The sequence below is a fragment of the Plectropomus leopardus genome, chromosome 19 (assembly GCF_008729295.1).
Source record: "Plectropomus leopardus isolate mb chromosome 19, YSFRI_Pleo_2.0, whole genome shotgun sequence".
In the NCBI taxonomy this organism is placed as follows: domain Eukaryota; kingdom Metazoa; phylum Chordata; class Actinopteri; order Perciformes; family Serranidae; genus Plectropomus; species Plectropomus leopardus.
In genome coordinates, this window is record NC_056481.1 from 18,664,125 (window position 1) to 18,679,051 (window position 14,927).

At 41.2% G+C, this 14,927-nt stretch overlaps 1 protein-coding gene across 5 annotated transcripts in view; it reads left to right on the forward strand.

The window, feature by feature from the left end:
* Window positions 1–14,927, forward strand: part of bahcc1b (BAH domain and coiled-coil containing 1b) — a 76,831-nt gene that overhangs the window by 11,745 nt on the left and 50,159 nt on the right. For 4 of the 5 annotated variants that reach the window (XM_042507340.1, XM_042507338.1, XM_042507341.1 and 1 more), the window contains exon 2: window positions 783–1,124. In XM_042507340.1, coding sequence (XP_042363274.1) covers window positions 953–1,124 — 172 coding nt within the window. In that variant the 5' untranslated portion in view covers window positions 783–952. Of the gene's footprint in view, window positions 1–313; window positions 598–782; window positions 1,125–14,927 lie in introns of those variants that run through there. The other variant, XM_042507339.1, reaches the window with a different exon arrangement.

The following is a 14,927-nucleotide window of genomic DNA, read 5'->3' on the forward strand; positions in this document are numbered from 1 at the left end:
ATGCAATGTGCGAGTCACAATGGATAAGATTTTATGACAACTGAATGAGGCAAGAAAACTCTATTTACATAAACAAAAACCATTAATCAAAGCATAAACGTATGCGTTTCTTTCAGTTTTTGGCACCATGGTGTCAATATTAGTCGCCATAATTTAGGGATTGCGCACCCTCGCCCAGAAGTATTGTGCAAATTCATATTTTAGTGCAAGAGCCCCCGAGCTCCACCTTGTTTATGACCAGTCCTTGTTCAGTCTAAATACTTTACAACATCGAGAGAGGCTTCTTACCGCTGTGAACTCTTGTACTATATGCACCATTTGTTTGTACCTGAGCCAAACCTCCCTCTTTCCTTTCCATTCTTTTCGCTGATAAAGAAAGCTCCCGTGTGCGTTATTTGCATCGTGTTTGGTCACAGGATGAGGAGGAGGAAAGGGGGGGAGCAAGGACTCCCCTGTTGGGGCCAACGATGAGGTTGCAGGGTAAATCCACATAGTTCCACCACCTTTTTATCTGCAGAACAGACTTTATTCACCTTCCTGGTTGTGGCATAAATACACGAAACGTGGAGGACAGCACCAAACCAAGGAGAATAATATGTAAATGTGGTCTTTTAAAAGGTTTTTTTTTTTTGTGAAAATTGAATTGCTTTTGTAAATGCTGGTTGTTTGTCTAAACATGAACAGCGACTGTCTCTCAGCTCAGCCTTTTCTTCAGCACTGCATCCCCTGCTTGGCTCATTATTGTCAGCGCTTTGACGTGTCTCCTGCTCTCTCTTTTGTAGGACATGACGGGGACTCAGTTTCTTCCCTGCAAAGCCCAAACTCCGCTCAATGCGAGGGGAGCCCGAAGTTCATAAAAAGGGATTATTTGCATCTGGGTGCCTGAGACCTACGGTGCCTCCGGATCTTTTTTTTTTTACTTCGGATTTGGGATTTATCGCTTCTCACCGGGATGGAAAGCCGAGATTTCGCTCCTCCGCACCACCTCCTGACGGAGCGGAGCGCGCTGGTTCACAGCGCCGCGTCTCGGATGGCGCCAGGCGGCCACGGCTCCGTGCAGCACCCCGCTCACTTCCAGCCCGGGAAATACTACTCATCCCACCTCTCCATGGGTCCGCACTCAGGTCAGTTTTGAATGCAGCTCTTCTCATGTGTATAAAAGACAAGTGCGTGTTTGAAAAATGCATTTAGTCTCTTTTGTCTGAAGCATATGTTCTCCATGTTAAAACTTGAGAAGCTCTTTGGGACGAATTTACTGTTGAAGGGAATTGCTCAGACTTTGTGGGCATGTGGAAATTAGCAAAAATGCGCAGGCATCTTCAAGAGTTTTATGTTTTACCCTATTTAATGAGCTGTTTATGGCATAGCTGTTTTCCTTATGTTATTTGTACACTGTTAATTATTTCCAGGGTTTTACAGGATGTAACTGTAACATTTCTCAATATATGAGCTATATAGTAACTTACTGTGAAAGTAATGCAACTAATAGCCAGTAATTAACGGTGTACTGTGTCCAATACTTTTACAGTGTATTTTTATAAGTGTATATTTTTTTTACAGTGATTTGTTGTAAAATAGTATAGTTATGCCCTTTAAAACCATGGAAATAATCTCAGCATCTTTGCGTCTCTGTATCACTTTTACAGTACTTTACTGTGAAATATTAAAGTTAGATCCTGGAAAAAAATCAGCATCTTAGTTTCTACATATATAAATGTGTAAGATTTACAGTAATTTATTGTAAAATACAGTAGTAATACCTTAGTATTCCACAGTACTAAATTATTGTCATTTAAAATGATAGAGTAGCTTACTGTGAAAGTAATGCAACTAATAGACAGTAATTTAAATTTAAGGCAAACATTTAACAGTGTACAAATAAATATAATTGATCAGTTTACTGCTCCAGCTCACGTAAAAAAAAATATATTGAAAACTGTGGGACATTTCCCCACTTTAAGAAAGTTGTCAAATTAAATTGAATTTTCGGCATACCTCCCTCTTTTGTTTTTGACTTTAAACCTCTCCTGATTTTAGAAATATTCCAGGATTATTCGTCTTTATCACACAGGGATTATTAGGCGTTTCCAGCAGCATAATCTTGTCATAGATTTATATGGTTTCATCAATTAGTAAAGTACTAATCATTGCCATTTGATGTAATTAATTAGAATTGGGTAATTCCACTGCTTATATTTCCCATTAAACAATAAATTAAAGCTATTAGCTGGCTGCAGTTTTGTGCGCAATGTCTCCTCCTGCACGTGTGGCTGCAGGAGCGTGGTGGTTTTGGTGCTGGTGGGTTCGGGGGGCACATGCTGGTTTGTACTGGTCACAAACTGGGGGCGGGGGAGGGCGAGGGGAGCTCTGGCTAATAGAGGTGCGGGTAATACCAGAAAATCCGGTTTCTATATTGAGCGGGGACGTGACGGGGTGCGAATGGGTTGACAGTGCATGCATTAGATTTAACAAGTAGCTTTGGTATCCTGTCTCAATAGGGGGAGGGGGTGGTGTGTGTGTGTGTGTGTGTGTGTGTGTGTGTGTGTGTGTGCGCGCGCGCGCGCGCGTGTGTGTAGGGAGAGAAAGAAAGGAAGCCTCTGCTCGAAATCATACAGTGTCTATAAACTGGACTAAACCGATGAATGTAAACGTGCCCGATGAGAAATCTCATTAATTATCATTTGCAAATGCAGCGGCTTCTTTAAATAGACGTTGAGACTCGGGCCTATGAATGATATCGTCTGTCTTGTGTAGGATCCACACATCCTCTGTCTCTGCTCATTTGCATATTCATTAGTTTTACACAACAGCAAAAAAAGACGACTGCAGACGTCCAGAGCGGAATTCAAACTCCTAAAATTTCTGAACAAAATACAACATTTTTCACATTTTCGGTCATAAACATGAGCTCGTCGCACTGTGTGCAGAAATACAACAGAAATATAAAGTGACGTAGTTTGACATGTGGTGTGTTTGAGGTCCCGGTTCTGGTCTAAGCTAATTCACATGCTGTTTAAAAATAAAATCAGAAATGACTATAAACTTAAGAACATTTCTCATTTTTACTATTATTTAGTAAAGATCTATTTTCTAAAAATAAAAAAAATAAATAAATTACAACATATAATGTACAAGATTTCTTTGCATTTTTTTTGTAATTTTTAAAATATATTATAAAGTGTTAAATAATTAATCATCTTTACATCTTATAATTTTGTTTTTGTAAATGTAACATGTACAAAATGTATTATAGAGTGTATTATTTTGCAACACATGTATATAGATGGGATGACAGATATTAAATAATTTACATTTTTGGAGTTCCACATTATATCTAAATACACTACACAATACATCATACATTATAATTTATTTTACACTAATAGAATATTTAATACATTTCATGAGACATTTAAATGCATGTCTCCTTTAAATGTGCCTGAAATGATTCTACCGAAAATATGGCAGAGCCTTTTTTAAACCCATAACTGGTGGTTGGGATTGTTTCAACAAACACATGTCCAGCTTGCATAATGATTTAAACAGATTATACTCCACTTTGACTGATATTTCCACCCGCTGACATATAATTTAAAGATGATTCTGTAATGTTGAAAGGGGGGTGGGCGTAGTAATGCGGGGTGATAATGCTATTGAAATATATTCAAGAGGGCCTCTCACTGGGTCTCAAGGTGCATGACACTGTATTGAGATTCCAGATACCCAGACTCTCCATGCATGTCCCTGATGGGGTTTTGACTGACATGATGGGCATAGAGGATTGTTGTTTTGGGATGGGGGTTGGTGTGTGTGTGTGTGTGTGTGTGTGTGTGTATGTGTGTGTGTTTGCTGGGAGGTTAGGATGGGGGTTACCTTTGTGCTTGCCCCCCTTAGAGATTCAGAAAGCTGTATGCCTGGCCCTAGGCCTCGGCACAGGGGGTAGATATGATGTGGGGTTGGCCATATCAGGGCAGGAGGGGGGTTACGACGGGGGGTTTGTTTCAGATCTTTGGAACGAGACACACACACACACACATTTTTTTTTCACCCTCTCATAAGACCAAACCGGGTGTATCACTTACAGTATTTCAAAGTTAAAAAAAGGAAACCTCTCATTCCCCCCCTGTTTCTTCATATCCCGGAAAACCTGCAATCCATCAATTTGCTGAAGCCTCTTATTTAGATCAGCATGATGTCCGCTTGAATATGGTTGCGCTTGACAAGGTGATGGAATGACAGCTGCATACCAACGCCATAAGATTCAGCCCCCATTTGATAAAACCCCACAATGATATTACACAGGCGTTTAGATTACTGATAGGAGCAGTGGGAAAGCCTTTGTCTCTCTTTCCCCTCCCTGTTTCGCTGCTTTGCTTTTATTCCAGCCTCCCTCTCTTTCTTCCCTTTTTTTTCTGTGATGTTAGCCCCTGGGCAGTAGTTGTGCGAGTGTGTGTGTGTGTGTGTGTGTGTGTGTGTGTGTGTGATTAAGGTTAGGTTTAGCCTGCAGTAGCACAGGTGTGCAGTATTATGGAGGGCGTGGCAAAGCTTGTCATTGAACAGGTGTGTTACTTCCCAGACAGCAGACGGTTTTTGTTTACATGACTGTGTATGTGTGTGAGAGAGTGTGCGTGTGTGTGACCTAGTAATACAGACAGAAAGAACCTCCATTCATGTTACATGTGTGCGTACAGCTGTACACACACACACACACACACACACACACAGAGTCAGTAAAGGGGTTCTATCTTAAGCTGCTTGTGTTTTGTGCTTTGAAAAAGTAATAAACCATAATCAGAATGTTTTGGTTCGACTAGATAACCTCTGTGCTGCTTCTCTCTTTCATTTCTCTCTCAATCTTTCCTCTTTGACCTTTTTCTTCTCCTTTTCTCTCTCTCCTTCCTCTTCATTCTTCCCGTTCAGTCTTGTTAGTGAAGATCCTGCAGCTAAATCCTGCAACTCTTTGCTGCAAATGTGTGTGCAGCTGTATGCGTGTGTGTGTGTTACATGCAGCCGCCCTGTCCATTCATCATGATGCTGTCAGTAATGTCTCTCATCTCTTGGAAGTTTCTTGGCTTTGGCTTTGATCATCATGGCAGCACAGATAAGACACGCCCCTTCACCCTCCTACCTGCACACACCTTCACACACAACAACTTGCATGATGTAGAGAGAAAAGATGATGATGTGTGTGTGTGTGGGTTTGGAAGTTTCTGTGTGTGTACGATTAGAGACACAGAGGTCTGCAGTGCATATATCTGTGTGTGTGTGTGTGTGTGTGTGTGTGTGTGCAGATTACTGATAATGTTAAAGGCCCTATAAAAGAAAGAAAGATTGGGGTGAAAAGAGAATTTGAGTATGTAAATGATAGATGGATGTAGCAGAGGAAGAGAGGGAGGAGGAGGAGTAGAGGGAGTCGAGAGGCTGAATGTTTCCACCTGGTTGGTAATCCAGTCAGATTACCACTGCCTGACGGCACCCACTGGCCGCCATCCCCGACTCCTCAGCCTCCCGCCTCCGCTGCCTCTCAAGAGTGCGAGAGAGTGAAAGCAATAGAGAGAGGAGACGCTCGCCTGTGTGTGTGTGTGTGTGTGTGTATATTATTGGTGTATGTGTGTGAGATGAGTCAGCAGTGGATGAGCCTCAGACAGACCCAAACCCCCTCCCCTCACCTCACCAGCGCTACCCAGGGTACAGGGGCACATCCCGGGTGCAGCATGCAAGACGACCCCCTGTGTGCAGGAGACAGCTGGTGGAGGCTGCAGCCAGCCGAGCTGCGATTGGATGCAGTGAGGAAGGAGCAGAGTGTAAACTGTCAATTTAATTCAAGAAAAAAAACACATAAATATTTTACCAAGTTTTGGGTTTAATTTACCCAGTACCCATAGAGAACCAATAATGGGCTGTTTTGACGTAGAGTTATTTCTTTACATTACTGCTGCTGTGTTGACCCAAACTAAAATTTGATTTCTAGCTTCATTTAAACTTACATGTTGCCAAATGTTAACAATAAGTGATGGGATGATATATGATATTAAAGTGGACTGCGATTAAAAAACACCCACATTAGGTTGATTGTGGTAAATTTCCATTATTGACATAATTGTAAGTATCCCCATTACTGAGAATATCAGTTAAGAAAGACCAGAGTTGCACACTGTTGCTGTTTTTTGGGGGGGGGGGCTTTATGATTTAATCTTATGTAAGATTGTTTGTTTTTCAGTAAGAGGGATGCTCACTTAAAAAAAGACGTGCCCATTCTGTAATAGGGCTGAGCCATATGGAAAATATCAGTATCATGATGGTTTTGACCAAATACCTCAATATTGATAATTTGGCAATATTGTAGGCTTGACTTTTGGTGCTTTCATAAAATATTTACGAAATGAGATTTCATTCAGTCGTCAGTAATGTGGAGAAAATTACTGAGTGGTTAAAGTAAAATAATAGAGCAGCTAGAATAATCTGTTAAATTCAGACAATTACATCATTTTACTGTAATGCAGCCAATAAAACAATGAAAAGACAACACCAGATAATACGACAACCAAAACTATGACTATCTAGTCTTATATGACAGTATTGATATAATCTTGACATATTTTTCAGCCCTATGTAATATGATTTTTTTTTAACAAAATGTATGGTTAAGTGTTTTCAGACAGAGGATAATTGTGACATGAAATGTCCATATTGTCTCATGCCTTTTATTTATTGTTATATTTTTATTTGTATCCTTTTGATCAGCACATTTGTGCCACTTCAAAGGTAAAGCTTGTTGTAACTAATGTTGAGTAAAAATAACCATATTTTAATGTGCTCCAATAATCCAACAGTAATATGAAAAACTAACCCACTCATCATACAAATTATATTTAAAAGAAAGAAAAATCACATCTTACATGCACACAATTTTTTAAATAAACCTCAAAACATTGGGGAAAAAAATGATTTTACACCCACATCAGTCCTGCACTTATCTAAACTTAAAATAAAATATGCAGCAAGGCCAAAGAAATCAGTTAAATGAGTCCGACTGTTTGAAATGTGTTGACGCATTAAAGGCATTAAGTCATTAAGTAAAGCCAGTAAAGTCATTAAAGGCATTTCCATTACAAATTAGACTCTTGTGTATGCTTTGATATTTCGAGCAAACTATGGCACATCATTTAAATATATTCCTGAATATTTCGCTAATCAAATTGACCTCAGTGTAACTGTGACCAAGATATGAACCGTCTGAAAGGTCACATCAGCGGAGAGATAGAACATTTGAATACATTAACAGAAACTCTTTTTGATGTTGGGAGTTGTTGAGTGAAGCGTGCGTTTGTTCCGCGGCACATTTGCTGCACTGACAGAGGACTTTTGTCTCATCTCCAACTCTCATCCAACATGTGAACAGCTGCTTATTGTCGGTAGCAGTGATTTGAAGGGAGTGGGGTGCGTTTGGTTGCGACATCTCCGGGGTGTGAACACACACCACCATCTGATGACTTGGCATGTGAATGGAAAGCGCCAGACTTCCTGTGTCCATGTGCTCTTTTTCGCTCTCTCTCCTCTTCCCCCTTTTCTTCTTCTTCTTCTTCTGTCCCTCACTGGCCAGACCTCCCCTACACCCGTCTTTGACCACATGCTCGCCCTCCCTCTTTCTCCTCTCCTTCTGCTTTCCTCTTTCACTTCCCCTTCACTGTGCGTTCGCTCCTCTCAGCTTTTCGAGTGGTCCTCCAGCCCTCCTTCCTCCTCCTCCTCCTAACAGTACCCCCACCCCAATCGATCCCCCCACCTCTTATATCCCGCCCCCACCCCCGCCCAACTCCCCACACACCCATCCCCTCCTTGCGTTGTTAGCAGACCAGCTTCTCTCAGCACTCCTCCTATTTCTGTCTCAATTTCAGCCTGCTTCCACTCCTTTTCCACATTGCCTCATTTGTTTCTCCCCCTCCTCCCCTCCTCAATACCCTCCTTTCCTCTTGCCTCCCCCCTTTTCCCCACCATTCGGCCGGTTGTTAACGGGCCCGTCCCGGTGCTTCTCGGCCCATGGCCAACTCACTAAATCAGAAACGATTGGAGGATTTGGCAAGAGGGAGTGAGAGCTCAGCGCGACGCCTTTGAAGTCTGAGAAACGAGAGAAAAATGACATTTTAAACAGCCCGCAAAACACAAGGCTAAAACAGCTTCTTACTCTGTACAGGAGGAGGGGGAGCAGTGTGTGTTTCTCCCTGTGTGTGTGTGTGTGCATTTAAAACTACATTATAAGGTGTTTTCTGTGAATGTGTGGCTGGTATTCATGATATGAATGCATGAAAAAGTCACAAGATATGTGAAAAGAAAGTGGCTTTGCACAAATGTGTGTGTGTGCAGACACTATAATTCCCTGCTATTTTATGGCTTTTCACTTCTTCAGAGGGGTCAAGGCAATCCCCCTGTTTACACGACATGACAGAGAGGTGACATCACTTGTGGAAGAGGGGGGGACAGACATGATGTCACAGTCTCGCCACATCCACAGGTCCCCTGAAAATGCATACCGCAAAAGCAAGGCGGTGCAACCACGGCAACCCTTATCGCAGACACCTGAGACCGAGCGGCTTTTATTCGTCTCAGGGTCACATTTATGCCTGACTCATCGTCACTCGAGCTGACTTGTTTGACTCAGCCGGGGCCCTCTTCTCCGCTGTTGTGTTTTGGTTCTCTATTCGATTCATTTCAGCTCTGTTTGGCTCATTCATATTGTAATGGCCTCCATTCAGGCGGGTCTATGTCCAGTTTGTTTTGCTGTCAGGGGGCTCAGATGGATGGAGGGGGCTGCAGGTTCATCTGGAGGTGAGGTTAAAGAAGGCAGAGTGGTCAGACTGCCTCCTGAATCCTGGACCTGTCGAGTCTCTCTGAGTCACACTGCTGATTGAACAGATTGAGTCTGGTGTGAAAGACAGCTAATGTGCTCTTACATAGGAAAAAGGTTCATATCTGTGTGTGTGTGTGTGTGTGTGCATTTGTGTGTGTGTGAAGGGGGGGTAAGAAAAAGAGAGAAGCAGCTGTGTGGAACAGCATGGATCGTTACACAGTGACACACATGAAAGCATTAAGTATATTCAGGAGCCTTCGTTGAATATACATGGAGCTGTGTGCAGCTTTATATGTATGTGTGTGTGTGTGTGTGTGTGTGTGTGTGAGAATCCCCTCCCATGCTCTTGCCCGAGCTGAGAGTAGTGAGAAAGAAAACAAGAAAAAAGAGCACGAGAGAGAGAGAGAGAGATGGGGAAAAAAAACACAAAAAAACAACAACAAAGATCCGTCATCAGTCATTCATGGCTAATCAGTCTCGTGGGATGTGCACACCCCACACACACACACACACACACACACACACACACACACACACACACAGTGCTGAGGTCCTAATCCTACTGGGACTGCTTGTGCCTCTGTGTGTGCCTGTCTAAATTTTGGATCCGGGCTGATTAGAAGCACACTCTCCCTTTTTGCATCGCTCTCTCTCTCTCTCTCTCTCTCTCTCTCTCTCTCTCTCTCTCTCTCTCTGCATCTACTTCTTCTTCTCCCTCCGTCTCTTTTCTGCATCTTTGATTGCTGGTAAAGTGTCTCTTCTCCTTCTCTCTATTTTTCCTCTTTTGTCTCTTTAATAACCGCCTACTGTCTTTTCCGGTCGTTTTGATGTGTGTTTTTGTAATGTTTGGAAGCATGTGTGCATGCATAATATAGAGATGTCTATTGTGTGTGAGTGCGCACACTTATCTCTGCTTTTGCATGCGTGTGCTTGGTGTGTTTGTACATCTTGCTTCATCAGAACCCCTTAGTGTTGGTCTTGTCTGTGTTTCATTGGCTATTTCATTTGTTTTAGCCTTGTCTTTTTTCAAAAAAAATCAAATAAGCTTAAGTGGCATGGATGTTAACGTTGTTGCCAAAGCTAAATTACACATTTCTGAATACTTCATAGGAATAAATAGATAAATATTTACAAGAGGACAAATGCATCTGAAACAGTTCAATCCTGTGGATGTATAACACAAATCAGGAGAACAAAGGAGCGGTCTCGTGGGTTTTCTCTTCAGTTGTGACACGCAGATACATATTTGGCAGCCAGGCATCTGTTTTGCTGATCCGTCCCAAAATGTCAGCACTTTTAGCTTCATTTGTCTGATTTCTGGATGTACAGTATGATTCTGGCTTTGTGTAAAAACTGTCCTCTTAAGTGTATATAATTGGTGCATCCAGTCGAGAAGTAAAGCTCTGTCTTAGTTGCTTACAGTTTACAATGAAAACATACATTTGTCTTCTTTTGGTAGCTGTGTCTCATTATCATAATATTAACTTAAATAATTATTCTGCTTTTGCATGTAAAGAATTTGTCGAACAACAACATAACATGATCATATGTCAGGATATGTTTCTGATGAAAGACAATAAATCATAGTGTTGAATTACAAGTGCAACTACAAATTCATGTCATTATTGATTCATCTGTAGAATACTTTCTCAATCAGATAAGTGTTTGTCAGAAAAAAAACAATGTCTGACCCAAATTACCCAGCACCAGATTCAATTTACAACTAAGTAAAGCAACAACTGGAAATATGAAAAGCTAGGCAATTTTGCCTTAACAAATAAGTTAAATAAATTGTATATTAAAAAAAAACCCCAACTACTCAGTTAAATGACTGATTGTGTTTCTTCTGTATTGCATTGTTGCATAGCCTGCGTCTACCAGTTCCATGGTTTTAATGGGCTTTCTATTTTTTGGCTACTGTAAAGAAATAGAGTTCTTTTTTAAAAGTGTTTTTTAGGTTTTATTTGTTTGTGTGGAATTATTTGCATGCTGGTTTGATGGCACCCTTTATTTCTTCCTCATTGTGAAATTATATGCAACTATTGTGATGATCAAGCAATAGTTTCTTCAATTTCTTAAGCAAAAAATACCAAACAATCGCTGACTCCAACTTCTCAAATGTATCTACTTTTCATTTTAATATCATCGTCAATTGTGTTATTTGGAGAAAGCAAGACGCTTGAAGACATTACCTTGTGCTCCAAGAAATTGCAATAGGCCTTTTCTCACTATATTTTTACATTTCGTACACTAAACTACTAATTGAATAATTGAGAAAATAATTGGCAGACTGATTGACACTGAAAATAATTGTTAGTTGCAGCCCTGAAATCTTCCCCCTCCATCAGCCTCCTGTTCTCCCTTCTTTCTTTAGTTTATTTTCCCTTCTCTCCCGCCGTTCCTTCCTCTTTATTTCCTCTCCGTGAATCTCTCCAATAATCTTTTATTCCTGTGTAAATATTACAGCAATGAGGGAATATAAAGAATGGAAAAGCCATGCTGAAATAAGGTCACACTAGGTTATTCTCACCTGCTGTCTCTCTCTTCTAACTCCCTCGCTCTGTCATAGCCTCCCATCCTCTCTCTCGCCTGCTCCCTCGCTCATCCTTCCCTCCCTCCCTCCCTACTTCGCTCTCTCCTTTCCTCTCTCTTCCCCCGCTCTCTCCCTTGTTGCCTCTCTCTCGTTTTCGCTGTCTGCTGATCCCGCTCTTCTCTCTTGTTCAGTCTCTTCCCCCTCATATACACACTGGCACACACTGACTGTCTGTCTGACGCCCACACACACACACATACAGTACACATGCAGACACACACACATACGCTGACACCTGCGTGTCGAGCCGTTGAGGGTCTAATTTAAGTAAAGTGCTTCTCTAGGAACCACAACCCCTCAACTCAGGATGATGGAGGGTGATACAGAGCGGCGTGGTAGAACACACACACACAGTTATACATAGACGCACACACACATCCTGCTCTAGTGATACTGAGATATGACTCTCCATGGTGTGGGATTGAAGGAAGCACTGTAGATGGCTTGTAAGTAGCATACTGTAATAATAATGTGATATTTGATCCCCGTAGGGATATTCACCTTTTCTCGGCTGCAGGCAGATCAGACTGCAGAGGGTCAGTTACAGCTAGTGGCAGAGCTGAAAGGGATTCGGTGTCTTGCTCACGGACACTTCAGCAGGGTGGATGCTGCCTCTGCTGGTTAGCCTAAAGGATGTTGTCCTCCGCCCTGCTGCTTCGCTTCTGCTGCGTAGGCGTGTTTGTTTCCACTGGAGTTGGAGCTAACTTTAGCTGAGGCAGGATAGCGCTGCACTGCTGCTGAAAAATCTAAAGCCGCAATCATAAACCTTCATAGAAATATTAAGTTAAGACTCAACAAAAAAGCTACAATTTTTGCACGGCTTAGCTTCAATTCCTTTCTAAAAAAAAAAAAAACGCACAAATAAATACTCTTGGAAACAAAGCTTAATCAAAATTGCAAAACTTCCTGCACAAATGTGTAAAAAGTATCTTAATTCATACTCACATTTTGAACAATTAAGTATAGGCCATCAAAGAGGTTATGTTTTCTGTAGCTATGTGGTACTTTTTGGATTTAACAATTTGTTGTTATTTTTAGCTTGTTAGCTAGCTTATAGTTAGTTTGGAGTGGCTAATATTTAACTTGCAAAAGCTGTTTTGTTTTATTTGGCTACTTTGGGACAGCAGATGCTAAAATGCACCTGCCTAGTCCTGCCCTACTGTGCTGGGACTGGTTTGTACTAACCTTAAAGATGACCTCTTTGCCCTAACCTTAGCCCTCTCCGACCTCTATGCACCAATCACAGCATGTAGTTACAGCACAGTAGGGTGGGACAAGGGGAAACACTCATTTGGTGGGTGTATTCTAGCAATTATCAGAGGAAACAATCTGAGAGCACAACTAGGGTTCAGTTACCAACATCTTCTCATCCAAAGTTGATACATGTTGATGCTTTGCAGTGGACTTCAGTGTCTACATATTACTCTCTAGGTATCCTTCTGCACGTGCTGTTTATGTTCTAGGATGCCATTACTGTGATGTAGACATGGTGGGATTACACTGCAGACTCCCGTATGAAAGTCCAGGGTTTGTTGGACCCATCCACCATCCCTCCTGCCTGCCCTATAGGCACGCTCATACTCCTTATATCACATAATCACTGGCAGCATTTTCAACCTGCCGTGGTCCAGCCATGGGCAGATGCTTTCCGGCTATCCGCTGGTGTATATTAACACCACAAATGGTTCTGTCACGTTCTCTGTTGATGCCGTCCTACCGTGTTTCGTGCAAATGCAAAAGACAGCTTTTTGCATTGTGATCTCATGCCCAAAGCAATACTTTCAAAACAGCACTGGTGCTTACACAGTGCCTGAACTGATATTTCAAAGTTAAAGGGTAAAAAAGGATCAAGGATGATAAAGAAAAGCTTTTTTAATTGCAAAGGCAAATTTAAAAAATTAAAATTGAACAATATATTACCTCTTAACAGTTTAAAGTATACTTAAATATATACATGATAAAATACAAAATACTATTGAAAAATTAACATAACACTTTCACATAATAAATAAATCTAACCCAACTACAGTTACAGTTATACACAGCAAAATAAAGTGTGATACATAGTGATAAAATATTTGTTTCCTTAACCCAGAAGAGATTCAGCAGCACATTATATATATAGGCCTATCTATTGGCATTATTATTATTATAGTGGCTGAGATTGTCAGCACAATGACGGTCCACCTTGAGTGAGTCTCGTCACATGACAAGCAAGACATGGGAGCTTGTCTTGGGTCTTGAAGAGTTGTATTATTTATTCACTGACAAATAGCTCAACATTAAGTCGCTCTGTACTGCAACATGTACCCTCCTGCTCTGCTCTGGTTGCTTCAGCCTCACTGTCACCATCACCTGCAAACACGCTCTGCTCTCATATTCAAATTAGAATAAACTAAGGACATCATTTTAAATTTAGTTTTCTGGAAACGTTCCCCTTTATTGTTTTATTTCATATCTACAGTCCTCCTCTCTTTTTTAAAACAAATTTTTAGGGAAAATCTTTCGCAATCTGTTGGACTTCTTTGTCAAGTTCATCATTGCCTTTGTCCCCATGTTTTCAAAAGAAGTCATCCAATTTGCTGAGTTTTCGAAGGATCATATAGATTCTGAAAGGCGTCTAAACTCAGCGCCAGAAAACTGATTTTGATCCAGGGTAAATTACTAATTACTAAATTGAAAAACTGAAGTTTTACTCAATTTTTGCAATTTTCTTAGCTTGACTCGCTGGTACAAAATTGCCCAATTACAAAAATGCACTTAAAGTATTTTAACTTTAAAATCATGGAAGACGATTTTCAGATTTTACAGTGCATAGCAGGTGAAATGTTAATTTACCTTTAAAGCGTATTTGATTAAAAACTGAAGCTGTGGAAAGTGGCCTCATCTCTGTTTCGTATGGGGCCAAATATTGAACCATTGCATCACCTGGTCCTCACATATTGTTAAGGTCTCCTGTCATGGCTGTGAACCATCATTATAGCTGGGAATACATGTTAATAAGTAACAGAGCCATATAAAGCAGCACTAAATAACATGTGTTTAATAGGGATTGTGTGCTAATCTACTGCAGATTGTAATATGTAACCAGAGAGTAGTAAACCATGATAAATGGTAAACTGATATTGCGGTTGAACTCGGTATGATTCATAAAGAAGCACATGTGTACCTGTTCATCTCTGTCTCCACTTTGCTCTCAGCTCAGGGTGACGTGTTTTCTGTTAGACTCACTTTGTGCTCTTGCTGGTGTCTTGACCCCCTAGTGTATTTCATCCAACATCGGCCACATGCAGCTTCAAATCATTACAGTCTGTGTGTGTGTGTGTGTGTGTGTGTTTGCTGTGTCAGTGGGCTGAATGGACCATAGAGGCGTGGCATAGGCATGTCGGACTAGAGGACGACCAGAACTCCCAGAACAGGCTTCCTCACTGTTTACCAAGGCTGCAAAGCAACTGTGGGGGTTATGGTTGGGGGGTTGCCATCACACAC